This window comes from Lissotriton vulgaris, chromosome 1_1 (assembly GCF_964263255.1).
Source record: "Lissotriton vulgaris chromosome 1_1, aLisVul1.2, whole genome shotgun sequence".
NCBI lineage: Eukaryota > Metazoa > Chordata > Amphibia > Caudata > Salamandridae > Lissotriton > Lissotriton vulgaris.
This window is the reverse complement of record NC_141685.1, coordinates 607,487,980-607,515,287: the sequence shown is the minus strand read 5'-3', so window position 1 is coordinate 607,515,287 and position 27,308 is coordinate 607,487,980. Positions and strand designations below refer to the sequence as shown.

General features: G+C 44.4%; 1 protein-coding gene across 1 annotated transcript in view; it reads right to left on the bottom strand.

Moving 5' to 3' along the window:
- Positions 1-284: 284 nt before the first annotated feature.
- The window catches only part of ST6GALNAC3 (ST6 N-acetylgalactosaminide alpha-2,6-sialyltransferase 3), a 1,116,254-nt gene continuing 1,089,230 nt past the window's right edge, over positions 285-27,308 (bottom strand). The window contains exon 5 of the mRNA XM_086954126.1: positions 285-5,245. Coding sequence (XP_086810252.1) covers positions 5,059-5,245 — 187 coding nt within the window. The 3' untranslated portion in view covers positions 285-5,058. The remainder of the gene's footprint in view (positions 5,246-27,308) is intronic.

The window sequence follows — 27,308 nt, the reverse complement described above, 5'->3', positions numbered from 1 at the left end:
AAATATGGCAGATATGCGGTGTACGTTCTGATCTCACTCACTCTTTTCCACACTCAACTCATCCTTGCTCCTTGACAGCTGTTCATCACCTCGGGGGCATGAGCTCTAATGCCCAAGTATTCATTCATTTCTGTTTGTACTTCTTGAGGTTTGTGTGTCTTTCATTTATTATAAAAAAAATATTGTTTACAAATACAATTTTAACAAATTACATGGTTCAAAATATGGAAATGTTACAATGTATACTGTTATTTTTATACACATAGATCTTTGGTAAATCAAACTGCTTATGAAAAATGCTATTTTATTACATTCTCAAGTGAGATACTGTCAAAATATTGATTAACGGTATATCTCCCAACCAATGATAATAAATAATATAATATCTTGTAATAACATGATATTCACAAATGACAATTTTAAATTGTTACAGGTAACATTCTAATCACATTTGATAACAAATCATACATCAGGATATTTAATGTTAGACAAGGATAGGGCATCTAATGATGACACTACATTTACCAATGAGTGATTGAAATGAATTGATTATTTCCCAACAGCACTGGCACAAAAGAAGACAGGGATGACTATGCCAGAGTAAGTGTAAAACAGTGAGCTAAGAGATGTTTTCAAAAACTCAAAACGTATGGTTCAACATAAACTATTCGTCATATAAAATGTAGATTAGATGTTCTCATATTATTGTCTTCGTAGGATACAGATTCACATCTTGTATATAGCTTTTGCAAGATTCAATCAAGTCCATTTGACAAGCTTTAATTTCAGGTAGTACACTACTAGCATTTGATTATCAGAACATTCTTTGTGTGAACTGTGCTTCTAGTTACATATATCGTGGTCACAAAAGGTGGCCAATCAAAACAAGATTACGTATACGTTCAGTTCCTTATTTTTATATAGGTGTAAAATGTTTATAAATAAAATAAAAAATATAGAAATACTCCTGAGGATACAACTGTACACCATGAAGTATTCAGTGGTGTGTACATATATACGTTGTGATACTAGTAAATATGTTTACAATTTCTTGTGCATGCAATATAAAAGATACAACATGGTTTAAAAATGTTGAACTATTTACAAAGAATCCTACTTTTACATTTTCATAATATGCAGTACCTACAGTTGAACCAATGTATGCTTGTGGAAATAGAAATAAACTAAGATAAATTGCGATACAGAGATGCGTGCATTTTCTATTAGCAATTATTATTAGCTCCGTTAAAATTTACCAGCATGTACTTGTATTGAGACTGATTCGGCAAAGTGTAAAAGGCCACAATAGGTTATCAGTAAGTTGCCACTTCCAAAAATAATCAATTGGGTCGGATGATACAAGTAGAGTAAACCATTGGTAAAAATTTCCTCTGAAAACAAGCACCTGGAAAGTCAATAGGTCTTGTTTCATGTGGTATGAAAATACAAACACGCAACACACTGTGGTGCTAGTGATAATGGTGATGGTGATGTATGTGATGAACTAGAGGTAACAGAGTGGTGCTGTTGGTGCTGGTGGTACTTGTGATGAAAGTATTGGGAGTGTGGTAATGGCTGCACTGGTGAACATAATCCCAGCTGCAGTAAAATATACTAAATTGCAGTTTTCACGTTCAATGCACTTATTTCTGAAGTAAAATAATCCCTTATGCACTGTAATGCAACAGCTTAGTAGGATACAAAACTATACTACAGGCAACTAATAGCCTGTTGTGAGAGTTAAATTCTCCTCTGGTGAAGCCAAAGTCAATTCTTTGCATACTACAGAGAAATTGTAGTTATTCGTTTTACAAACAGAAACAGACCCCCCCCCCCTCCACCCCCCCAAAAAAGTGTCTAACAAAAGTTCGGGAATTCTGCTGTTGTGCACATGTGAGATAATGTCCACAAAGCAACTGACACATCATTCAGTAAGATAGAAGATACAATTAAACATTCCTTAATTCATGTACTTTAAAATGAGTCAACCAAACTGATGCAGGGATAATATGTTTGCAACATACCTAAAATAATCCAGATGGTGATTATTCATTGAAGTGAATGACAGGGAACATTGATGCAGCAGTATACTTTCAGAAATATATTTCTTTCATGTTAATAGGTTGTACATGAAAACGTAAGACTGAATACACATTCCTGTCTTCAATAGGCTTTGAAATGACATAAGAATTAATGTTTAAAAACTGAAACCCACTGAAATTCGCCAGTTACAGTTCAGTAAACTAACTATAATTTGCACCCTATCATACATAGCTTTTGACCTCTCATATAACATCACTTGTGAGATGTTAATTTCCACCACTGATTACATCACTTATGACATTTCAAATGACATCATTGATGGTATACTTAACAACATCATACAATCATTGTGAAAGGATCCTTTAATGTTATGTAATGTGAATTTGAAGAGCATGGCCAATCCCGCGTTAGAGTATCCAGGTACTGAACAGGGCAGGCCTGAAGGGAGAGGAGGTGATCATGCCTGTTCCTGTTTCGTCTGGAAGAGCCATATCCTAAGGTTCCTTCATAAGTCCATGATGGAGGGTGGTTTCCTGAGGTGTTTTGGAAGGTCTTTCCTGGTCTTGTCTGGGAGGTGTGAGAAGGAACGTCCTCCACTTCTGGGCATCTTGATGTAAGGGAAGTGGGCTCTTGCTTGGGACATAAATCAAAGGTGTCTGCTGGGTTGGTAGAACCTGAGGCAGTGGCTGAGGCAAGCTGGACCAGTGTTGTGAAGAGCTGTGTAGGAGTGGGTCTGTAGCTGGAAGTTACATCTTTCCTGGACTAGGAGCCAGTGGAGAATGTTGAGGTGTGGATTGATTTGGTTACTTTGCGGGATGTTCAGGATGAGTCTGGCAGCTGTATTCTGGGGGGTTTGGAGTCGAATTAGGGCATGGGCTGGGAATCCAGATATATAGAGCATTTCTGTAATAAAGTCTAATTGTGATAAGAGCCTGGGTAATTGTGCATCTGGTGTTCAGTGGAATTCACTTGGAAATCTTGCATAGCATTTGCAGGATGTGGAGGCATGATGAGCGGATGGTGTTGATCTGTGTGCTCATGGAGAGGGTGGTGTCCAGAATGATCCTGAGGTTCTGGGCATTGTCCGTAGAAGTGTGTAGGGGGCCAAGTTCAGAGAGGCACCTAGAGGCGTCCCAGGGGGATTGACTGTTTCCAAAGATTAGAACTTCAGTTGTGTCTGTGTTGAGCTGGAAGCAGTTTCTCATCCAAGTAGCGACATTTCTCATGCAGCTGGAGAAGTTTGCTTTGGCAGTGCTGGTTGAATCAGTAAGGGAGAACATGGGCTGTGTGTCATTGTCATAAGATACTATGTTCATGCAGTGGGCTCTGATGATGTACACAAGGGGAGTGATGTAGACGTGGAAGAGTGCTGGGCTGAGAGACAATCCTTGAGGGGCTCCACAGATGAGTTTCTTGGGTTCTGAGGTGAAAGAGATAAGTCTAACTCATTGATCCTGTCTGTGAGGAAGGAGTATATTCACTTGCAGGCCAGTCCACAGATGCCCAAATGCTAAATATTTCTAATGAGGGACTTTTTGGTGACCCTATCAAAAGATGTGGAGAGGTTGAGGAGGATGGCTGTGGCCATTTCTCTTTGATCGATCGGTGGCCACAATGAGGGCTCTCTCTGTGTTGTGGCTGGTGCAGAAACCTGATTGAGAGCTATCTACGAGTTGATGGAGTTTTAGGTTCTGCGAGTCGGGTATTGATGGCTTTCTCAATGACTTTACCTGGCAAAGGTGGGAGTAAGATGGGTCTGTCTTCTGAGGGTTTTAGAGTCCGCAATTTCTTCAATAAGCAATTTTTCAGAGAAGGCGACTGTGGTTATGGAGGTGTTGATCATAGTGGCGAGAACAGGGGAGATGATGGTTCTTCCAAGGTTGTATATGAAGTGGGGGCATTGTTCTGAGGAGGCTCCTGAGTGGATGGCATTCATCAGGTTCTTGTTTCAGAGGGTCCTCCAGTTGCAAAGCTGCAGTTTGCTGATGAAGGAGGTGTCCGGCTGGTTGGGAGAGATTGTTTCAGTATGCAGTGAGTCAAATCGTAGATCTTGACAATCTTCTGTTCGAAGAAGATTGAGAGATCATTGCAGAGTGCTTGGGATGGAATGATGTTGTTGTTGGCAGCTGAGAGTTTAGAGAATTCCTTGACGATGTTAAAGAATTCTTTGCCATTGTTATGTCTGTCTTTAAATCTGAGAGTTGGGGCATTTTTCTTTGCATCTCGTAATTGTTGGTAATAGATGTTGAGGGCAGCTTTGTACGTGAATCTTGCAGTCGTGTTTTTGTTGAGTCTCCATTTTCTCTCAACTTGTTTGCAGTGGTGCTTTCTGGACTTCAAATAATTCAACAAACTAAAAATAAGGAATCAAATGTCGTTCTTCCTTTGAAGATAATCAGAGCAGACTTCACACACCACTTACTGTGCTGTGATTGGCAGATCAAGTCATCATACTTGGCCATTACTACCAAGAATGGGAGCCCACTGTAGAAGAAACTGGACAAGGGGGAGGGGCAGAAGGGTGAGTGAAACAAAGGTGATGAGAATTACTTATAATCTCCTTGCATTTTTCTATAAAATTATGTTAGCCTCAGAACCTTTCATGTCCACAGTCTAGCATGCTTGAAGAATCTTCATAGTAATCATTTGAAGCTAAATAAAATATGGTTAGTAGGCAGTTGGAATTTGGGGAACTGCACTGCTTGCTCATTCAGACCCATGGCATTTTACAGTTTTACCATACACACTTTAAATATATCTTCAGCCAAAATGGTTCATATCTTATGCCTTTGAAAAATCTGTTTCAAGAATAAAGTGCATTATGTTTCCAAAACAAAGTAACTAAATCACATCTGTCCCGCAAAGATCACTCTGATTTGTTTTGTCATCTTAGCAATTTTGTTTTGCATTTCCAGTTTCTTGCATGTTTTATGTCTTCGCCAAAAGGACTTTGATTTACAACATCTATTCCTTGCTGATGCAAATACTGAGGATGTCAGTCCGGATCACCCATGATCAAAAAACCGTCCAGTTTGGATGAGAAAATATTATTGCATGCTTCTTGGCCCATTTAGAAAATACTTTCTTTTCAGTGATGAACCTATGACCTCCATAAGGTGCATTTTCATGCAGGAGGTATTCCTCACATTCACTTCTTCCTTCTTCATAGTAATGGTAGGGGACATTTCTAAATCCTTCAGAACTGTGGATACAAAGAGAAAACTGAAATAAATTGGGTGTTGCACATCAATGCCTGCATAAAAACACTTTTCTAACAGAGCTAAACATCTTTACAAATAAATACAAAGGCCAAATATTGTTCAGAGTGCCAATGTTCTCAGGAAATCATTTAGCACCAGCACAATATAGACATGATAACAAACAGTATTTTGGCGAACAAAAACTCCAAATTATTACTAAAATATTAACAAAGCCCATCACTATTTTCAATTATATGAGAAAGGTCGTATTGGAAGGGCAAGAAGAAGTCACCCTTTAAACACTGCTGGATGAACTGTCTGGATGACCTTTAAAAGCATTACTGTAACCTACTGAGCTTCGCAAGTATACACCAAATGTGAACCTCCAGATACCTCCACGCCCCTAATAATTGTCATTACAAAGTAAGCCTAATGGTTTAAATATGGTTCGACAACTTTATCATCATCTCCACCCCCCCTCCAGAAGAGGTGTAAAAGGGCCAGGTCTAATTGTAAACCGTGAGCTGGTCCTCCTGCTGGATGAAAGACCTCTAGCCATCACTGGTGGTCCTGGCCTACCCAGAATGTTTGTTTAAGACACCCACTGGTGGTCCATCTTCCTTACTGGAGATCAAGGCCTTGGAAGATTTCCAGACCATACTGTAGTGTTGGCCATTGTCTCCTACCTGTTGTTCTTACTATTTAGGATAACTTGGATTGTAAACATACTGGCCAGTATGACTTTCTCAATAGAGAGTTATGTTTGATCATGCATGAAGAGGTCAGGCAGTGGCCACATTCAGCAGTTATACGTGCAGTTGAGGACATGCATTCAAATGTTGGTGAGCTATGCATCAACCATGTGGTGAGGTATACACTTACAGGTGCATAACGCTTAGGGGCCTATTCCGATGTCGGATGGATTCAGGTCCATCCGACATCGGTTAGGAGCCATTACCGACTGACCTGCTGTGGTCTGTTACGGCCCTGCTATTACGATGCGACCGAACCCTGTTCAGTCGCATTCGTATGGTTCAAAATGCAAGTATGCATTCCGACCAGAAAGCATGCTTCCATTGTGAAATGCATGGGTGCAGTTCATCCCTGCCCCCTGTGGCCGGCACCCCAAGTTGCCTGCCACCGGGTGCAGGGTTCAACGGAGGGACACCATAGGTGACCCAGGCTGCCATTTGGTAGCCTCACATCCATGGGGGCCCTCCTGGGGGCCCCCAGAGAGAGTTTCCGATTGCCTTTTTTCGTGCCTGACACACCAACACGAAAAGGCAGTGAAAAACTGCCATCGTGCTCCCTCGGTCGTAAAGAGGGGACCAGGGAGTACTGGAAGATTTCTGAATGACAGACTGGCTCTCCGAGCCCGTTGTAGGCCGAAGGGAAATCTGAGTCGGAATCCATCCGGCACGTACCGATTCGGTCTGAAGGGCTCCGGATAATGGTTCGGAGTCCTTCCGACCCGAATCGGAATCGGCCCCTAAGTGGGAAACATGCATGATCCTCCCACATCCCAGTAAGGATAATGAAGTGATAAGTGGTCAGGGTCCCTGAACTGGTACATTAATTTGTATGTCGATGCTGCCAGTGTCATGTTTATTAATAGGCTAAAGCAGTCCTGAGGAAAGTGGTGAGGTAGCATAGGAGTCACTGCCACAGATATGCCTTGCTCCAGAAAGCACTGGGGTTTCCCCTGTCCTAGATGTGTCAGTTATGTCCAATATTTTGCTATTCATATGCTTAACCCCTTCCATGCTCATGACAAGGTCAACTCGTCATGGGTGTTACCTGCGCTGTGCTTATGACGAGTTGACCTTGTCATGAAACTATAGTATTCATAAATCATCAGGACAGGAGGGGAAAACCCCCTAGCAGCCAAGATGTTAATAAGGTCAGCATTAAAACAAATATAAAGAGTATGCCCACAAGTAAAGGACCCATTTAATGAAGCCTGATTCTAAACACATTGACTACTTGAAGTGGTCTATCAGTTGCTGCAGAGGATTTTGCTTAAGTAGATTGTTGTGAGCTCAGGTTGAAAGAACCACTGGACTCTAGTTGAGGTTTCAACTCAAGCTTTAATGGAGAAACACAATGTGGCGTCGATCCACTCCAAGGAGCCAAGGTAATCTGACATCTCTGGACGTCTACACACTACAAGTGCCACCATAACACAAGATATATTCAGAAAGAAGGCTGAGTTCACACTCCTTCTCAACACATTTTCTTATACCGATCAGGAGGTGAAACAGGGAGCAGCCTGCTTGTTTGGAGGTTCTTGGTGGTCAGGTGTAAATACTTTCAGGCTCAGCATTGAACAGCCACATAGTTGGGACCTTATAAAGACAACAAGAAAAACATCATGGTTTGACTCCCTACAGAAATGTTTTCTCTGTGAAATGATCTTCCTGTTTGAATATCAGTTTGTGGACAGGGCTGATTACTTCGTATAAGAAACCTTTATTGAAAAGTGCCAGAGTTCCTCTTTCTCCGTGGTCCCACTGATGCAGCAGTCAGTAGAGAAGCAGGGTAGGCAAGAGGATGTGGCCTAATGGCTAGGGCGGTTGACCCCATAAATACATGCCATTAAGCTGCTATACGAGAAGAGTTCTGCTGCTTCCAGCTTCTAGGAGCCTCTGCCAGACTCATTGGCAATTGAACTGAGAATGCCCCAAAGCTGCTTAACACCTCCAGCTCGTTTGCCCTTTGTTTGGGAAGTCTTATTCATATGAATACAATAGATTTGCACAATACATCTTGCATGGCCTATGTCAGACCATGCATGTTGTTGATTGATGATATCATGATCTCCACATTTAACCTAGATAACTCTACACATTTTGATGCGCCAATTGCTGACAGCTATCTGGATATCATTTAAATATCAACAAGGATGAGGTTTTTGCTTCTAAGCTGAAATCATTTTAGTTACCAAGTCTCCTATCTGCTTAAGAACACCTACGCGTTAGATTGCATGCATTTTTGGATCATATTTTGGCCATTACATTTTAACCACTGAGGAAAGATCACACAGCACTGACAAAGTAATGGATGAGTTTCTTATGAACTCCTATTGGGAGAATCAACAGTGTCATAATATTTATATAGTCATTGCTCTTTCATGTTCTGAGCTACTCTATGCTAAATACCCCTGCAGTTGTTGGTTGATTAGTGTTGAGGATATTACACTTAATTAGTGGTGTCCTCTTATACCTTTTCTACTTGTTACTGTTACTGGGCTTCTATGAGGACTAAGGATAGCTTCAGCCATTAAATCTTCATATTTTAGTCCTTTAATTGATTTGGGACATTAATTAGTTTGGGGAAGAGTTGCCTGCCAAAAAAGTGACAGGTCCTCTGTCCATTATATTTAGTCTGACATTCACATCAAAGAATTCTTAATAGGGGAGATAGAACATCTGCCACTTTTTCACTAAAGTCCCACATTTACTTAACGTTAAATTAGGCCTTTAATCTTGAAGCAATTAAGTAGCTGTGATCTCACAATGGGGTGACGCATAAGCAACTGCAACAATATGGTAAGACATGTTTGTGTGTGTGTGTGTATAATGGTATGTTGTTGCATTGCTGATTTGAAACCTGCACTGTGACACACAATATCTGCAAATAAAGAATTCCACAGTAATAGACGTTCATTTATGTGCAGGCTGTATGGCGTTTCTAGAGTTAATGTACAAGTATATACATTTTTGTTCTTCTTTTAAGTGTTTTGGAACTAACAGCCAGATTCATGAAGGTGAATTGCGCTCGCAAAGGGCCAGATTCTGAGAATCTGGCCCTTTGCAAGCGCAATTTTTGCATTTGGGATTCATCATCCCAAATGCAAAAATCGGTAATAGCAAATTAGCAAATTTGCGAGGAATTACATTTAAGGAATCTCTATTTGAGATTCCTTAAATGCAATTCATCATCCATTTTCGAATTGCGAAATCGCGATTTCGGGCCGCTATTTTCCGCGAGGTCAAACCTCGTGGTAAATAGCGAAAACTTAGAAAAATGCTTTTAAAAGCATTTTTCTAAGTTGCATGTTGCACACACACATGTCCTTTGGACATGTGTGTGCGCAACACCAATGTAGATTACCTTTCAGGGGTGCTACAGGGTGTCCTTTGGACACCCCTAGCACCCTTGAAATCGCATCCTTATTTGCGATTAGCAATTTGATAATCGCAAATAAGGAATGTGTAGGAATCGCAATTTATTTAGCGATTCCTACATGAATCCAGTTTTGCGAGTCTGTAATAGCGATTCCTTATGAATCGCTATTACAGACTCGCAAAACGGGTCTTTGATGAATCTGACAGTAAAAGAGGAGGTGTTCAATCTTTGACACAGCACACAGTACATTGAGACTTTTTGTACTGGCTCCCTGGGATGCTTACCAGTTTTAAATGTGGGAAGCTCTATGGACCATATGCTCAAAGCATTCTTAAAGGTTGCAAATGTGAATTCTGTGAAGCGGGCCGCTTGCAACTACAACAAAAAAAGCATTTTTTAAATGTACAAAAGCCAATTGAGAATCAGTAACTCATTACCAAATAGAAATGTGGGTTTGCAATTCGGTATTTAGAAAGGGTGTCTTTAAGGGTCCTTTTTAAATATTGAGCCTCAGTGGAATGTATTAATGTTTTGCAACTGAATTACTGTTGCCAAACAATATGTTTTTTACAGACTACTGAAAATAAGTGGTAACCATTGCAAATGAGATCGGATCACACGGTGCCCCTTTGCCTTTCAGGATTACAAAATAAATAAATAGCAGCGGGCAGTGGTACCACAGACCACTGCTTACTCCTAAAAAATTTACTTTATAAAAGTTTCATTTTTCTTTTGAAATGAATCCCATTTCCCTAAAAAGAAAATGGCTGCATTTCAAAGGTAAAAAGTTTTCTTTATTGAAAAGCGATCACAAACATGGTAGTCTGCTAACCCCACCAGCCGCCATCCCTATCCTTGATGTGAATCATAGTGGGCTACAAATTGCGACTTACCTCATTATTATTCATGAGATAAGTCGATTTGTGACCGCACTTGGAAACGCTATTTTAAAATATATTCTTTAGCACATTAGGAAATGTGATGTCCACATACAAATTCAGTAAGAATTGCAATTAGGAAATTGCTATTCCTGATTTTTGTGTATATGGCCCTGAGTTCTAAATATATTGGGGCAGATTTACAAGCCTTGTATGCCACATTTGCGCCACCGTTGCATCACTTTTGCGACGCAGAGGCGGCTCAAAGCCAGCGCCATGCTGCGGGGTATTTACAACATGACGCATCTGGGAGTTGCGTCATGTTGAAAAGTCCTGCGCCAAATGTGGGCATTCCGACACAATGGGGCGTTCTGGCGCAGGAATGTGGCTGAGTGAAATCTACAAGATTCACTTTTACAGCCATGCTGCGTCAAAACCTTGCGCCGGCTTGAAACAGGCATAAGGATTGACGCAGCATGTTAGGCATAGGGGCACCCCGAGCCTTGCTGGAGCTACGTCGCACTTGCGATGCGACTCCAGCAATGCACCGCCTTTCCGCCGGGGGATGCGACACGCATATGCCCATCCGTGCGCCACGGTGCGCTGCATTGTAAATGCGGTGCATCAGTGGTGGCGCACGGGTGGTTTGGCTTGTCGCAACTGTTCTGGCGTATCCCTGCTGATTAGCAGAGATGCGCCAGAAGTTGTAAATCTGCCCCATTGTGTTTATTAGGGCTATGAGTTTAAAGTAGTCATCCGACTTTACAAATTTGTGGTGTGGGGCAAGGGTTAGTCATTTACTGCAGAAGAGCACCCCTTGTCAACCTTACCCTCTTCCCTCATGTGGAGGATGTTGGCAGAAAGCCTGCTGAGTTATGGTCTTAACTAATTGCAACGGTACTGCAAGTCAATGGTCTCCTTCTTACTTCTCTTTTTTTTTAAATCTCTATGTTCCAGCTGAGAAAGGGAAGTTTAAACTGGGAGAAATAGAGTGGAAGCACCAATAACCTTCCTAACCATCAATGTTGTGGTTTGCTTGTTGCATACAAGAGAAGAGGGACATTTCCAGTCTTCTATTTCAATTTTACCCATAAAGAATATGGATACTGAGAAGATAACACTGTCCACTAGAATGTTTTCTATAAAGAAAAGCCATATCTGCACCGGATCTTAAAAAGGAAACAGAAGAACACATTTATCTTCCATAGAGCTCAACAGGAAAGAGGGCAATCATGTTCATTTGCAGAAGTTGAAAGTAGTACCTTTCGATGTGCATCGGCACATTGCGCAAAAGGAACATTCACATGGTAGTGGTCAGTCTCAATATTAGAGATCAACTAAGACATGATGCAGACATAAGCACAACATACATTAAAGAAGCCATTGAGCATATGGAAAGGGGCGACCACTCGGTCCCCCCGAACGTATGGTGGAGTACCCCGATCCCCCCGGGAAGCCATTTTGGGCGGGAGGCGAGTCTCGGCTGGTATGCCCGAAGCGGCATAGCCGGGGCGCGCCTTTTCCCGCCCAAGAGGGGTTGTCCTAGACACTTACACCGTTGGCCACGCCCCGGAGGCGGATTGAAGGAGGGTCCACGCCCGCCTGAAGGAGGTTAAAAGGAGCAACGATCCAAAGAAGCATCCTCTTGTTCCTGTGCTCAGAAGCTGCACCTCCCCGTTGCACGTGAGCTCGAGACGGAACAAGGAGCCATTTTTGAGAATTTGTAATTTTTGTGTTCTCTCTTTTAGTGCTTCGAACGTTGGTTCCAGGACCTTTCGGTCGACTATCGTGAGAAAATGCCGGGCAAAAGGGTCGGAAAGAAGGTTAGCACTGACCAAATGCTTCGTATGCTGGTGAAGGACATGGCGAACATGAAGAAGCAGATGGCGGCCATGAATGGTACGGGCCGGCCTAAGAGAGTCATCGGACCAGCGTTGCCGGGGGTAGTCCCCGCCGGGAGAGGTAAAAGGGCCAGGAACAGGGCGGCAGGGGGCGAGGCTCCGGTTCCCGAGTCACCTCCGGCGAGCCCGGTCAGACCAGTAGAGGCCCCAGTTCCGATTCCGGACGCAGGATAGCCGATCCCTGTCGTAGTTACACCTGTGAACGAGGGGGATATGCCACCCGAGTTGGCCGCCCAGTTGGCGGCGTGGTTGGGCAAGAATAACGAGGGTGCCACAGCTCCAGGGCATACGGCCGAGGAGGCCAAACTAATAATGAAGCAGTTGCGGCAATCGCAAGATGCTGCGAAGGCACCTTGTCCGTTTGTTCCCCCTCAGGTTCCCGCGGAGCAACCGTCATCGGGCGCTGGAACAGCGGCAGCAGCGAGTTCAGCTACTGATTCGGGTAAGAAGCCGTTGCCGATGGCCGGGGAGGGGTCGATACCCTCAAGGAGGGAAAAGGTGGTGCAACATATCCCGTTGGCAACAAAGGAAATGATATGGGCGGATAAATACGTAAACATGTTTTCGCTGTTGACTGATCATTATGAAATAGAACACGTTAAGAATCAGAAAGAACTGTTGCATCCAAGTGTATGGCGAGCAAAGATGGCGGGTTTCAGAGTTGATGAGACAATCGCTAATTGGGCCAGGGCTTTTGGGATGTTCACTGCAATCATGGGGGAACGTAGGCCCGAAGTATTGACTGAATTGGCTTGTTACCAGACACGAATAATGGAGTTTTATGAATCATACGATGGTGATCAATGGTTGGGTTATGATAACAAATTTCGTAAGGCCAAGGAGCACGACTCATCCCTGACGTGGGATTGTGTCGACTCCATTTCCTGGCAGAAACAGGTTAGGTCAAACCCGGCAAAGCCGTCTTCGTTTGGCGGGAATGGGCCAGAGCCTTCCCGCCATTTCCCGTCGGTGCCCTTTCGAGCGGGCGCCGGTAGTGATTAGCACACAAAGAGTAATGGGAACTCTGGCAGGAAAGGGGTCTGTTGGAGCTTCAACAGGGGCAAGTGCACTAGGCCACAGGGGTCGTGCAAGTTCAGGCATGAGTGTGCAGGGTGCGGGCAGTCTTCACACCCCGAGAGTTCATGCAAAGCCAAGAATGGCGATACAGGGGGCAGAGGCGGCGCCAAACAGGTCTAATGACGGACGAGGGGCGCTGCTACCTACTCCCATCGACATCATGGCAATGAACCCCTGGCTGAACGAATACCCTGATCATGTCTCCGCCGGGGTGTTGAGGGACGGTTTCTCATATGGTTTCCGCATCCCGGCGGGGGATTTTCGGGGGGAAGCACTGTGTAAGAACCAATTGTCGGTTCAACAAAATATGGCTGTAGTACAGGTAAAGATTGCAAAGGAGGTGGCCCGAGGTCGGGTTGCGGGTCCATATGCGAACCCGCCTGTTCCTAATTTTGTTTGTTCACCGTTGGGAGTGGTCCCCAAGAAGGATCCAGGTGAGTTTTGATTGATACATAATCTGTCCGCTCCTAAGGGTCTTTCCGTGAATGATGAGATTGACCCGGGAGTTTGTTCGGTGCGGTACGTTTCCTTTGATGAGGCCGTCGCCATGTTGAATCGCCTGGGGCCCAGAGCGCTGATGGCAAAATCTGATATCGAGTCAGCGTTCCGGTTGCTCCCGGTACACACACAGGATCAGCGTCTGTTGGGTTTTATGTTCCAGGGACGCTATTACATGGATAAATGTATGCCAATGGGTTGCTCCATCTCTTGTGCGTATTTTGAGAAATTCAGTAGTTTCTTACAATGGGCGTTCACCAGAGCTACGGGCTTTACGCACGTTATGCATTACCTTGATGATTTTCTGTTTCTGGGGGCAGCCGGGGACACGGAATGTGCACAGGCTTTGAGTAAATTTTGTGATCTCATGAAAAGATTTGGCGTGCCACTGGCACCAGGTAAGACAGTGGGGCCGTCCACTTCACTCGAGTTTCTTGGAACTGAGCTTGATTCTGAAGAGGGGTGCTTCCGTTTGCCTAAAGAAAAGGTATTGAAATTTAAGGCCTCGCTCGAGACATGTATTGGCGAGACGAAAGTAACCTTGCATCAGTTGCAGCAGGCAGTGGGTCAGCTTAATTTTGCCCTTAGAGTGATACCAATGGCTCGCCCCTTTTCTCGCTTTATTGCTCAAGCTATGGTTGGTCTTAAGGAAGGGCATCACCGCACAAGACTCTCGGCAGAGGTTCGCCAGGACATGCGCATATGGTTGGCATTTCTGGCGGATTTCAACGGTCGTGTCCTGTGGAACAAACCAGCGGTTTCCTCTGAGGAACTGGGATTGTGGACCGACTCGGCAGGGAGTGTGGGTTTTGGCGCCATCTTTGGTAATCATTGGTCGGCACGAACATGGCCGGCATGGTGGCATGAGAGTGGACTCACAGGTAACATTGGGTTTTTGGAACTGTTCCCTATTTTAGTGGCCTTGAAGACATGGCCGGAGGGGTTTCGTGATCGCACTGTGGTATTCTGGTCTGATAATATGACTGTGGTAGAATGTGTCAATAGTCAGGCAGCACGCTGCAAATGAATATTGAGATTGATGAAAGAAATTGTTCTGCTGTGTATGAAATTAAACGTTCACTTTAGAGCAAAACATGTGCCTGGGGTACTGAACCAGGCGGCTGATGCACTCTCTCGTTCCAACATGCAGGCCTTCCGGGGCCATCTGCTCTCTGCGGACTTGGTGGCGGCACCATTTCCCGAAGTTCTCTGGTCTCTCGGTGCCCCGGATTACAAAACCTCGTGGGAGAGAGTCTAGCCCCCAGGACAAGGAAGGCATATGAAGGGGCGTTCCGTTCCTATTGGGCATTTTTGGGTCCAGCTAGGGGAGAGCATTGGGGTCAGGAAGAGTATGTTCTGAAATTTCTAGTGTCATTGCATCAGGCAGGTCGATCAGTGGCAACAGCCAATAGACACCGGGCCGCCATTGCATTCATGGCGCAGGCTCATGGCATTCAGGACCCCACAGCGTCCTTTCTAGTAAAGAAGGCGCTGCACGGGTGGCAACGCCTTGAGGGTCGTAGAGAGGACGAGAGGCGCCCGATAGGGCTAGCAAGGTTGTCCCAGTTAATGGCCGTACTCCCTGCGACTTGTTCATCTCAGTCAGAGACAGTGCTGTTCCGGGCCGCTTTTGCCTTAGCATTCCATGGGGCGATGCGAATAAGCGAACTGGTAGCAAGGAACAAGCAGGATACAGGGGGAGGTTTGTGTCGTGAACACATCCAGATTAAAGGTGACACGATGGTAATCACTATAACCAAGTCCAAGACCGATCAGGGAGCGATCGGAGACAGTGTGGTTGTTCAGTGCACGCTAGGGTCCCCCATGTGCCCAGTGAAATGCGTAGAGGAGTACTTAGCGCAAAGGGCGGCATCATGGAGGGGGAGCTTGCTGAGACATACCGACGCCACCCCACTGACCAGGTTTCAGTTTCAGTGGGTGTTAACAATGGCAATCGCGGCAGCGGGCTTGAACCCGGGCGATTTTGAGACGCACTCATTCCGGATAGGTGCTGCTACAGAGGCTACAGCCAGGGGGTTGAGTGTGGATAAGGTGAAACAGTTGGGGCGTTGGTCCTCGAATTGTTATAAGAGGTACGTGCGGTTGCACATGTTGTGAAGCTAATGTCATGCACTCACGCTTCTTGTTTTCTGTTTGGTTTTCAGTTTCGCGTGCAGGCTTTGCGGGGCGAACTGTGCAGTGGACCCGACACCTGGAGACCAGCGATCAAAGATCACCGACTGAGAAAAGAGTGGTGTGGGTCGTCGGCCACTCATACGTGAGGCGTGCCGCGGACGTATTCAAAGCAGGTGACATGATTCACATGGCTGGGGAATACGGGTACAGGGTGACCTTCTACGGAAGGGGCGGGCTCTGTATTGACCAGTTTCATAATTTTATGGAGGGATTGTCAGGGCGGACAAGGTCACCGCCATCTGTAATCATAGTGCATCTTGGGGGCAATGATTTGGTGTCCACTAGTCGACGAGTACTTCTCGAGTTAATCCTATCCACAGTAAGTTGGTTGGCGAGAAGGGTTCCAGGGTGCACGATTGCATGGTCACATATGATTCCGCGGAAGGTGTGGCGGGGGGCTATTTCTGTGTCAGCTTTAAATCAGTCGGTGAAGAAAATAAATAACAAACTTGGTAGATTGTTTCGTACAGGTAAATTGCATTGTATTCCTCATGGATGTATTCGGGGCGACCATGTGTATCTGGAGGATGGGGTCCATTTGTCCCGGGAGGGGAATGCCTTACTCATAGGAGACTTCGTAGCTTGGTTAAAGAACTTGTGCAGCCATGACCTTTAAGTAGGAGCTTTTGGTGGGGGGCCGGATAGCCGGTCAACTATCCGGCCTGTGGCGGTAAGGTCATGATCGGTGAGCAGTAATTGGAAGATCCCTAGAGGTGGGGGCGTCACCCATTATGGATGGGAGCGCCCGGGGGGAGGCGGCCATTGGCCCCTCAAACGGGGAGGCGGTCCCCTCTAAGGATGGGGCCACCGAAAGGGAAGGCGGTCATAGGCCCCTCCCTGGGGAGGAGGGGCTACGGGCCCCTCCTGGTAATTTCCCGGGGCCAGGACATCTGCGACGGCAGATGTGGTAAGCAGTGTGGGGTGGGAGGGGGGTCTACGCTACCTTCTAGACACCTCACACGAGTCCTTGGACGACCACTAAGATGGCGTCGAGTAAATAGAGGGCCCCCGTTAAGACAAGGGAAATTGGAAGTTGGCACAGAGGGACAGGCCTCTGTGCGCCCGCCCCTCACAAGTGAGGGGGGAGTTCTGGTTTAGGGATCTGACACCGGTTACGACCTTGCCGTTGGCCCGTAATGTTAGGATGTACAATTTTGAATTTTGAGAAATGCATTTACAGGATGTTTTAGAATCGGCTAGGAGAACCTTTGTATTAGAGATGTGTTAAGGTTAGCCAAGAAACATCGTAATGTGTAAATGAAATTGTACATGATATGAAACTGTTATTTTAATGTTTTGATTTTGTTTCATATTTTTAATAAATACGGCCGGGAGGGTAACTCCCTCCCGCCTTCCAAAAGCTCAAGAACCGTTTCCGTTTTCCCATTCTTGGGTAGTGTGTTGGGAGGGGGTGATGGGTATCCCAACCATATAGAAAGGGGCGACCACTCGGTCCCCCCGAACGTATGGTGGAGTACCCCGATCCCCCCGGGAAGCCATTTTGGGTGGGAGGCGAGTCTCGGCTGGTATGCCCGAAGCGGCGTAGCCGGGGCGCGCCTTTTCCCGCCCAAGAGGGGTTGTCCTAGACACTTACACCGTTGGCCACGCCCCGGAGGCGGATTGAAGGAGGGTCCACGCCCGCCTGAAGGAGGTTAAAAGGAGCAACGATCCAAAGAAGCATCCTCTTGTTCCTGTGCTCAGAAGCTGCACCTCCCCGTTGCACGTAAGCTCGAGACGGAACAAGGAGCCATTTTTGACCCACCCACCAGCCCCTGAGGACAGCGATTTGTTTTGGAATAAAGTCGAGTGACATGATACTGTTTTTCTTTTCAGGTTATTGTCGATTAAAGTTGGTAATTTTTGTTATATAATAAAGTGATTGCTCTTTCAGCATATATTTCGGCAAAGCAGTCGCAGCAGAATTTAATATAGTGCTTGGTAGGAGTTTATACTTTGAAACGTTCAGTATAACTGTCTTTTTCCATCCTCGTTAGTTTAAAAAATGTCGTATTTATTTTGGTCGGGCGGTAAGGTCATGATCGGTGAGCAGTAATTGGAAGATCCCTAGAGGTGGGGGCGTCACCCATTATGGATGGGAGCGCCTGGGGGGAGGCGGCCATTGGCCCCTCAAATGGGGAGGCGGTCCCCTCTAAGGATGGGGCCGCCGAAAGGGAAGGCGGTCATAGGCCCCTCCCTGGGGAGGAGGGGCTACGGGCCCCTCCTGGTAATTTCCCGGGGCCAGGACATCTGCGACGGCAGATGTGGTAAGCAGTGTGGGGTGGGAGGGGGGTCTACGCTACCTTCTAGACACCTCACACGAGTCCTCGGACGACCACTAAGATGGCGGCGAGTAAATAGAGGGCCCCCGTTAAGACAAGGGAAATTGGAAGTTGGCACAGAGGGACAGGCCTCTCTGCGCCCGCCCCTCACAAGTGAGGGGAGAGTTCTGGTTTAGGGATCTGACACCGGTTACGACCTTGCCGTTGGCCCGTAATGTTAGGATGTACATTTTTGAATTTTGAGAAATGCATTTACAGGATGTTTTAGAATCGGCTAGGAGAACCTTTGTATTAGAGATGTGTTAAGGTTAGCCAACAAACATCGTAATGTGTAAATGAAATTGTACATGATATGAAACTGTTATTTTAATGTTTTGATTTTGTTTCATATTTTTAATAAATACGGCCGGGAGGGTAACTCCCTCCCGCCTTCCAAAAGCTCAAGAACCGTTTCCGTTTTCCCATTCTTGGGGAGTGTGTTGGGAGGGGGTGACGGGTATCCCAACCATATGACTGTATCAAATGTTTTCTATTGGGTCACATTGTTTTTTATTTAAAGCGGTTTCTGCCTTATTGGGGGAAGTCACTTTTACAGAGATGAAATGCGAGTTTTCTCTTAGCAAGTGGAGGATACTTTCACACTTTGTTTGCTCAGGACCGCCATGATGTGCATGGTGCTCAAAGATGGTAAAAGCTACCAACAGTTTCAGATGGCTGACCTAAATAGACAGGCCTCAGACACAGGTTTTACCAATAGCAGAGTCAAAGTTATGGCCATTTCCTACTGGGATTTGCATTTCTGCCAGCAGGCCACTGCAATGTACCCTCTGGGCTTGATTCACAAAGGCAAACTTACACTTTTGTGTATGTTGACTATTTTTGATATTAACAAACTATGAAATAATAGTTAGTCGGAGCAGAGAACTTCCCACATAAAAAGCTAGGACAGGCCTATCTTTTACATGTGGAGTTCTTTGCCCCAATTATGGAGTCTCTATAGTCATAAACGTACTATTAAGGATGTAGCCTAATGGTTAGGGCGTTTGATCTCAAATCTGGTGAACCGGGTTCTAGTCTCAGTGACAACACGCAACATCCTGTGATTCTGGTCAAATCACGTAATCTCCCCATGCCATACAAATGTATTTATTTATGAAATTTTTAAAGCGCAACAAATGCCCAAGGGCGTCTCAGCGCTGTGAACGTAGCAGAGAAGAAGGGAGGAATTATTGATTGAACAGCCAGGTTTTTATTCTCCTCCTGAAAGCTAACAGAGAACGGACTGGATCGGGTGTCTAAGTCCAGAGAGTTCCAGAGTTTGGCTGTAGAAACGGTGAAACGTCGGTCACCCCAAGAAGCCGTTTTAGTGTGGGGTATAGGCATCATGAGGGTGTTGGAGGATCGTAGTGGGCGATTGGGAACATGGAAGGCTAAGGAGTTAAGGAGGAATCTGGGTCCTTGTCTGCGTGAGGCTTTGTACGCAATGCATAGCGCCTTGAATTTGATGCGATTATTAACTGTAAGCCAGTGATAGCTTTTTATGATGTGGGTGATGGGTTTGAACTTTGGAGTGCCCGAAAGCATTCTTGCTGCCGAGTTCTGTACCGACTGTAGTTTACGGATGACTTGATGCTGGGCGTTGATAAAAAGTCTGTTACAGTAATCCAGAGAAAACATTACAAAGGCTGTGACCAGTGTTTTTCCTAAGTTGGGGGGGAGATAGGAAAGGATTTTCTTTATGGATTTCAGTTTGTAAAAAGAGGATGAGACAATGGTATAGGCATGAGCGGCAAAGGTCAGTTTGTCATCAAGTACTATGCCTAGGTTCCTAACCTTGGTAACGGGGATGGGCGGGGACCAAGCTCTGAGGGCCACCAGGAGGTGGGCCAGGTCGGGGTGAGCTTGCCAAAGATCATAACTTCCGTTTTCTCGGAATTAAGTTTTAGACAATTTTTAGCCATCCAATCGCTGATGGCGATCATGCCATGCTGGAATGAAGCTGCTATTTCCTGTCTGTTGTTTTTTATGGCCAGGACCAGCTGGGTATCGTCCGCGTAGGATGTAAGGCTCATCCCGTAAGACTTGATGACTCTAGCTAAGTCAGTAACATAAACGTTAAATAGCGTTGGGCTCAGGGATGAGCCTTGTGGGACGCCACATGGTAGTGTCATCTGGGCAGATCTGAAATTTCCTAGGGAAACTGTCTGGGTGCGATTTGAGAGAAATGATGATTGAAGGTCACTGTCTTTATCCTGGACGCCTATGCTATTGACACGGTCGATCAGTGTTTTGTGGTCGACTGTGTCAAAGGCAGCAGATAAATTCAATAGGATGAGCACAGCCATGCCTTCTTGCTCTAATATTGCTCTTATTTTATCTACTGCTTTGATTAGGGCTGTCTCTGTACAGTGATTCTTGCGGAAACCAAATTGTGTATCGTCCAGGAGATGGTAGTCTTCGATGTATTGTGAGATTTGTGAGTTCATGAATTTTTCAACTAGTTTAGCTGCGAGGGGTAAACTGGCAATTGGTCTATAGTTTTTAGTGTCTTCTGCGTCCAAGTGGGGTTTTTTCAGAAGGGGTTTGACAAGAGTGTCTTTTTCCAGATATCAGGGTAAATGCCTGTACGAAACATTGAGTTAAATATTTCTGCTAGTAGAGGGGCTATGATGTCAGCCGCCGAAAGGAGGATGGCGGGAGGGCAAGGATCATTTACAGATCTGATTTGACATAGTCATAACTGTAGCTGTAATGACTTCCATGGCCGTGATCTTTTGGAACTGATTGAATGTGGGCCTAGAGTTGCTTGTGAGTTGAGGGAATGCAGGTTCTGTAGAGCGATCTGAAAAATTGATATATATAATATTAACTTTATCGAAAAAGTAGGTGGCTAGGTTGTTGCAGAAGGCTTGAGAGGGTGCTGGGACAGTTTGAGAGGGTAAATGGGAAAATGTAGATACTACCTGGAAGAGTTGTTTGTTAGAGTTGTTAGATTTTTCAATTGGCTTGGAGTAATATAGGCTTTTTTCTTGGTGGATCATAGCTTTGTATTTACTGAGTTCTTTTTTGTAAAGAAGTTTCTCGTCGGAGGAGTAGGTTTTTCTCCAGTGTCTCTCTCGGTTTCTGCATAACTGTTTTTGTTCCCTGAGGGCACTGGTGAACCAAGGGGCAGAGGGGGAGTTGCGATTGGTAGACTGGGATTTTATTGGAACTAGTTTGTCCATAACGGTAGTAAGCCAGTGGGTGTAGTTTATGGAAGCCAGACTAGGATCTGTGGGGAATTTGGGTTGTAATTTTGGTAAGAGATCCTTAAATTGTTGATTGTCAAGATCTTTCCAAGATTTAAACGATTTTGGTGTGCCTTTTAATGTAATAGGATGTGATGAGGGGTCCGAAGGGATTTCAAATAGTATAGCGTGGTGATCTGACCAGACAAGGGGCAGGATCTTGATGTTTTTGATGTTGGTAAATAGCCCATCTAAGGTGTGTCCCGCTTCATGGGTGCTGTTAAGAACCTGTTGGGTGAGGCCTAGTGCCTCTAGTTCAAATAGGAGGGTGTATGAATCTTTGTCTGTGGAGTTTTCTAAAGGGAAATTAAATTCACCTAGAATTATGGTAGAGTTGTCTGTGGCTAGGGATTCTGCCATATCAATGAAGGTGTTTAGGAACTGAGTTTTGCTACCAGGTGGACGGTAGAGAAGGATCCCCTTGAGGCGTTGGGAAGGGCTGAGCCCTATGGAGAAGTGTAGTGCCTCGCAAGTGGTGAGAGGGACTGTGTTTATAATGGTTTTTAAAGTGCTACAATAGATTATAGCAATCCCACCCCCACTTTTTAAAACTCGGTCTTGCCTGAGGATGTTATACCCTTCTGGGACAGCAACTAGGACATCTGGTTCAGAGGATGGATTGGTCCAGGTTTCCGTGATAAAGAGAAAATCTAAATTATAGGAGATAATTAGATCAGCAGTCTCTTCTTTATGCTTCCCCAGGGACCTGGCATTAATGAGGGCTGCTACAATGTTGGTACTGTTTTGGGGTTTTAGAGGTGTAGTGTGAGAGTGTCCACCTTTAACACAACTGGTGCTCAGGTAAAGTGCTCTGATACCTGATTTCGGGTCAAGTTTGCGCTATATAAAACTTCTGAAATAAAACATTAAAAAAAATCGGAGTTTGTGAATGCTAAAAACAAAATTAGTAAACACACATAAAAATTGCAAGTTCACCTTTGTAAATCATGCCATATGAGTCTGAGGATGGGTACTGGTGTGGGGCTTTCTTTATGAGGGCATTGATAGTAAGAGTTGTTCTTGGGTGTAGGTTTGCTACAGGGAGCAGGACTTTAATTTAGTAGTGAGTTGCATGTCGATGATTTCAGTTCGCAAATTTCTATTGAGCCCCCAGGAAGTAAAATTATACTGGCATTGCATGTCGAGTAGATAAGGATGTCCCATGACTCCTCCCTAATATCTTACCTGAAGAAGGACACATTTGGGGAAAGAAGAGTTTCCCTCTGCCTACAAACTGGTTATTGGACACATGGAACGATATAGATTGACATACTTATGTAGTTTATGTCGATTTAGTGCCGATATATACAGCAAACTGGTTAGGAAACTCATGAATATGTTGGAAACAGAAAACATAAATATGTTTTCAGAATAAAAAAAGTCTGTTTTTATAGTAGTCAACATAGATTTTCCCCTACATAACCTAGCAATAATTATTGGTGGCTTAAACATCTGCTATCAGAAGATATAAGATATAGCATATGCATACCGAAACTCATGTCTGTGTTTAACAGTCTGACAAAGCCAACAACTGTATAAGGGTATATATAGAGCGAATCTAATGTGTGCTTGGAGATGTTTTTCCTTGGTCTGTTCAGATCTCCCTTCTAAATATATATATTCTTTACACGAATCAGTTCTGTTTGAAATGATAGCCCGGACACCTTTTCTGTGCAAATATAATAGATTTAATGGCAACAATTGCCATTAAATCTATTATATTTGCACAGAAAAGGTGTCTGGCTATCATTTCAAACAAAAGAATTAATTGGGACTGCTGGTGCCCGGCTCGGACCGCCCGCCGACAGTGCTTCTCCACTACCAGCACTCGTGAAAAGGATATATATATATATATATATATATATATATATATATATATATATATTCACTGAAAAAAACATAGGTTTTAGCCCATATATAGTTAGGGATTAGCATTTACAAAACCTTAATTTACTCGCACAAAACCATAGAAATTCGCATATATAGTTAGATGCAATAACTATATATCGCGCACCCGCAATCCACTGCTGATGATGTCACATATTACATCATTCATGACATGGTCAGTGACATCACTGATGACATCACTGATGACAACATCCAGTGACTGTATGTTTCTGTAAAGTTAAAATATGTCTTACATATTGAAGAATGAGTGGATGTATAAGTGTCTGGATGAAGGATTTAGTAGGTGCATGCCAGACTGTATGAGAGAGTGATTAAATGTGTCTCACTGAGTGCATGGGTTAGTGACTAAACTGTCTTAATTTGTGCATCATTATGTCTGTTGTTCTGTAAACTGCTGCATGTGTTGATCAGTAGCTATATGAGTAACTATATGGGTTATTGATTGTTTGCCCAAGTATTTGTATGGGAGAGTGAGTGTGTGTGTGGGGGTGGCTGGGAGATGTGTGACTCTGTGCATAGATGTGTGAACAGTTGATTCACTAGATGTAAGGGTTCAAAACTGCATGTGGAGATAGCTGTATGGGTGGTTGACTGTGTGCATGAGTGTATTGGTGAGTGAATGGATATCTCAGTTCTACATGTCAAAGTAAGTACATATGTAAAACACAGTACATGTTAGAGTTGACATATATACATTACTGTGTATAAGAGCCAGTGAATGTGTGAATGGCTGCATGGATCATTGAAAACTTGTATCAGTGATTGTATAAGAGAGTAAATATGTGTTAGAATATGTTTGAATAAGTAAGGTGTGTATAACTGTATAGTTGAGGAAATGGAGGTGTGATTGATTCTTTGCATGATTGACTAGGTGTATGAGTAACTCCATGGATGAGTGACAATCTGTGAGTGTCTGTTTACACTGAGTGTATCTAAGGTTATATTAGAGTCTGAAGAGGTCATCGTATTATCACATGAATGATGTCATCAGTGAGGTTGTCAGTGATGTCATTTGAGTTGTCATCAGTGATGTCATCAGTGATGTCACTGACCATGTCATGAATGATGTAATATGTGACATCATCTGCAGTGGATTGCGGGTGCGCGATATATAGTCATTGCATCTAAATATATATGCGAATTTCTATGGTTTTGTGCGAGTAAATTAAGGTTTTGTAAATGCTAATCCCTAACTATATATGGGCTAAAACCTATGGTTTTTTCAGTGAATTTCAATGTTTTTTTAATAGCAACTATCAAAAGCTGTCAAATGTCAAGTACGTGATAGGTAAAAACTTTTTCGTGTTTATGCACGCTGATGTGCTTTGAACACTGCCCACCCCCCTCTTTTCTCTTAGTAGTACTCTCTCTTTGCAGATAGTGAAGGGTAGTTAACGCAGGCCTTTGCCCCCGTTGTAATCCGTCGTGCCTGCTTGTCTCTCCATTTGATTGATTGTTATCCAAGCATTTACTGTTTTAGAATTGATTCTCTTTGGTTCATTCTCTATTTACAAACAAGCACAAAGTCGCAATACTCTGTTTAGTCTTTGCAGATAGTGAAAAATTGTGTAAAAAAACAAAAGTAATCGAGCAAAATCAGTAGGCCACTAATGGGATCTCTTTTTCACCTCGCTAAAATAGAAACATTAGGAACAACCCTTCATGAGAAATACGAAAATAGTGAGATGAACTGAGCTCCACACCATGATGGCTGCAAGACAGCTCGGCTCCGCCACCCACCCCGCCCAAAATAACGATAAACTCTATGCAAATATTATAAATATATACAACACACCAGCAAAGTAACAGGGTAAAACATTTTATTAAATAACTATTTACATAACTATTTTATACTTTTTGTTGCCTGATCCGGCTAGCTCAATCGATCGAGCATGAAACTCATGCACTCTGATTGCAAGCGTTGCTGCTGATGCTATGCAGACAAAAACTGGTTTTCAGTTTGTACATTCTTCAAGATTTTTCCATCCAAGGCTGGTTGAGAGTTTGTAGAACGATGGCTTCAGATTTTCAACAAACGGTGTGGTGGCACGTACTGGGAGGGGGCGCTTGGCTCCTGCCCCCTCCCCAAGTCGTGTTGCCCTGGTGTGGCCTAAGATCGCCCCCGACATAGGCGGCCGGCTCCCGGGGTCCGGCGGACCTTTTTGCCTTTTGATGACTCTTCCATTCTGGACCTTGTCCCACAATCCGTTTGACCTGAAGACACGCTGTAGTGGGGCGCCCCTTTACCGTTTCAGTTGCCATTCCGCCCGCTTTTGCTACACTGTGCCTCTTCCGCCATTCAACTGTTTACCGCCCGCTCTTGCGACTACAGCGTCTTGCTCACCATGTAGTTGAGTTGCTCCCGCTCTTGCGATGCAGCGATAGGCGGCTGCCACAGGACTCTCAAAATGGCGTCCGGCTCTTCAGATTTGGGCGAGGTCCACTAAAATGGCCCTGGGACACCTTGGAACTCGGACGCTTGTCTGCTAGGGCTTGGGCCCCATTCTCGAAAGCGTCCCCTGAGCCTTAAAGATTCTACAAAAGTCTTGGGGGCCCCCGACTCCCGCAGGCTTCTGGTGGGGAGCGGCTGCCATGATTGCTCGTGGAATGGCCACGACTGAGCTACGAGATGGTGGTGCTCTCATGCTGACGCCAGCTTCAGTCTGAAACATCCAGAAACACTGTAGACTACCAATTCGATCAGTTCCGGTAGCGCCCCAATGTGACCCGGTAGGGAAGAACTTGCCCTCCCCTCTTTGACTGATGGTTCTTGTTGCCTGTCCCTTCTGTTGTCATTTAACAGAACTTTTTAGACTGCTGAAAGGGGTTGTATTCCGACCGCTGGTTGGTGGAGACATTTTGACTATATTCTGGACCTACGTTGTCGCGTAATGCGTTATATGACACGCCGCGTTAGCGCACCCGGAAGTGCTCCGGTGCGCGAAGCGCAGCTTCCCGGAAGCAATCCGGGGCGCGGCGCGTAACGTAAGCATAACAGGTCATGTGACTTGTTTATAAAACTTTTCATTGGTTCAATTTACTTTTGTTATTCTAATGATGAAAGGCTTGGTCATATGACCTAAAAATTACGCATTTTATTGCTTTCGAACATTATTTTTTCTTAAACATATATGTCATAATGTTCCAGGCTAATGTACTTTCCCGGAAAATTTACAACTGTCCTGCAGTAAAATATATTCCTTTTTCTAGCAAAAGGGCGTTTCTTCGTCCCATGACGGAGCCGTTGAGCAAAAGATGCTCGGCCTGCTGTCTTAGTCGCCGATACGCCTGAATATCAGATTCTTATCGATCACTTTATGTTGCAGGAGTAAAAAACACAACAGCCCTTGACCATTTATCTTTACTGCGTTCCTGCGTATTATACCTTTTATCCGTCATGTAATTGGACTGCTTTATTTCACTTGCCTTTTACTGATTCGAAAACAGTGACTAAAATTAAAAACTTTACCAATGTAAATACTACTACCATGTTTTGTTTTAAAAACCTTTATTGTGAAAATGTCAGTATACAAATACGGGCCTATAACCACGTGGGCCGGCCACGGAGCAAACTGGAATCGTATATGATGAGGAGACATTTACACTGTAGAGGAACGTAACGAGCGGGCCATTAGGTTGCAAGAACTAAGGTGTCTAACAGTTGCGGAATCGGTGGACGTACATTTTGTAATTAAAATACGACAGGGCCACTTACAATAAAATTTTCTAGATATACATTTGCGGGCAAGTACCATGGGTGACGTTAATTCGAACTTTCAATAGTACAGTAATCAATAACACATCAGAACTTAATATCAATAAGGATGTCGAAATATTCAATCAATTCTCGTCCCCGCCCGCCATGTGCTTCAAAACTGCATACGTATCTCGTGATATCAAGGTTGTGCAAGCA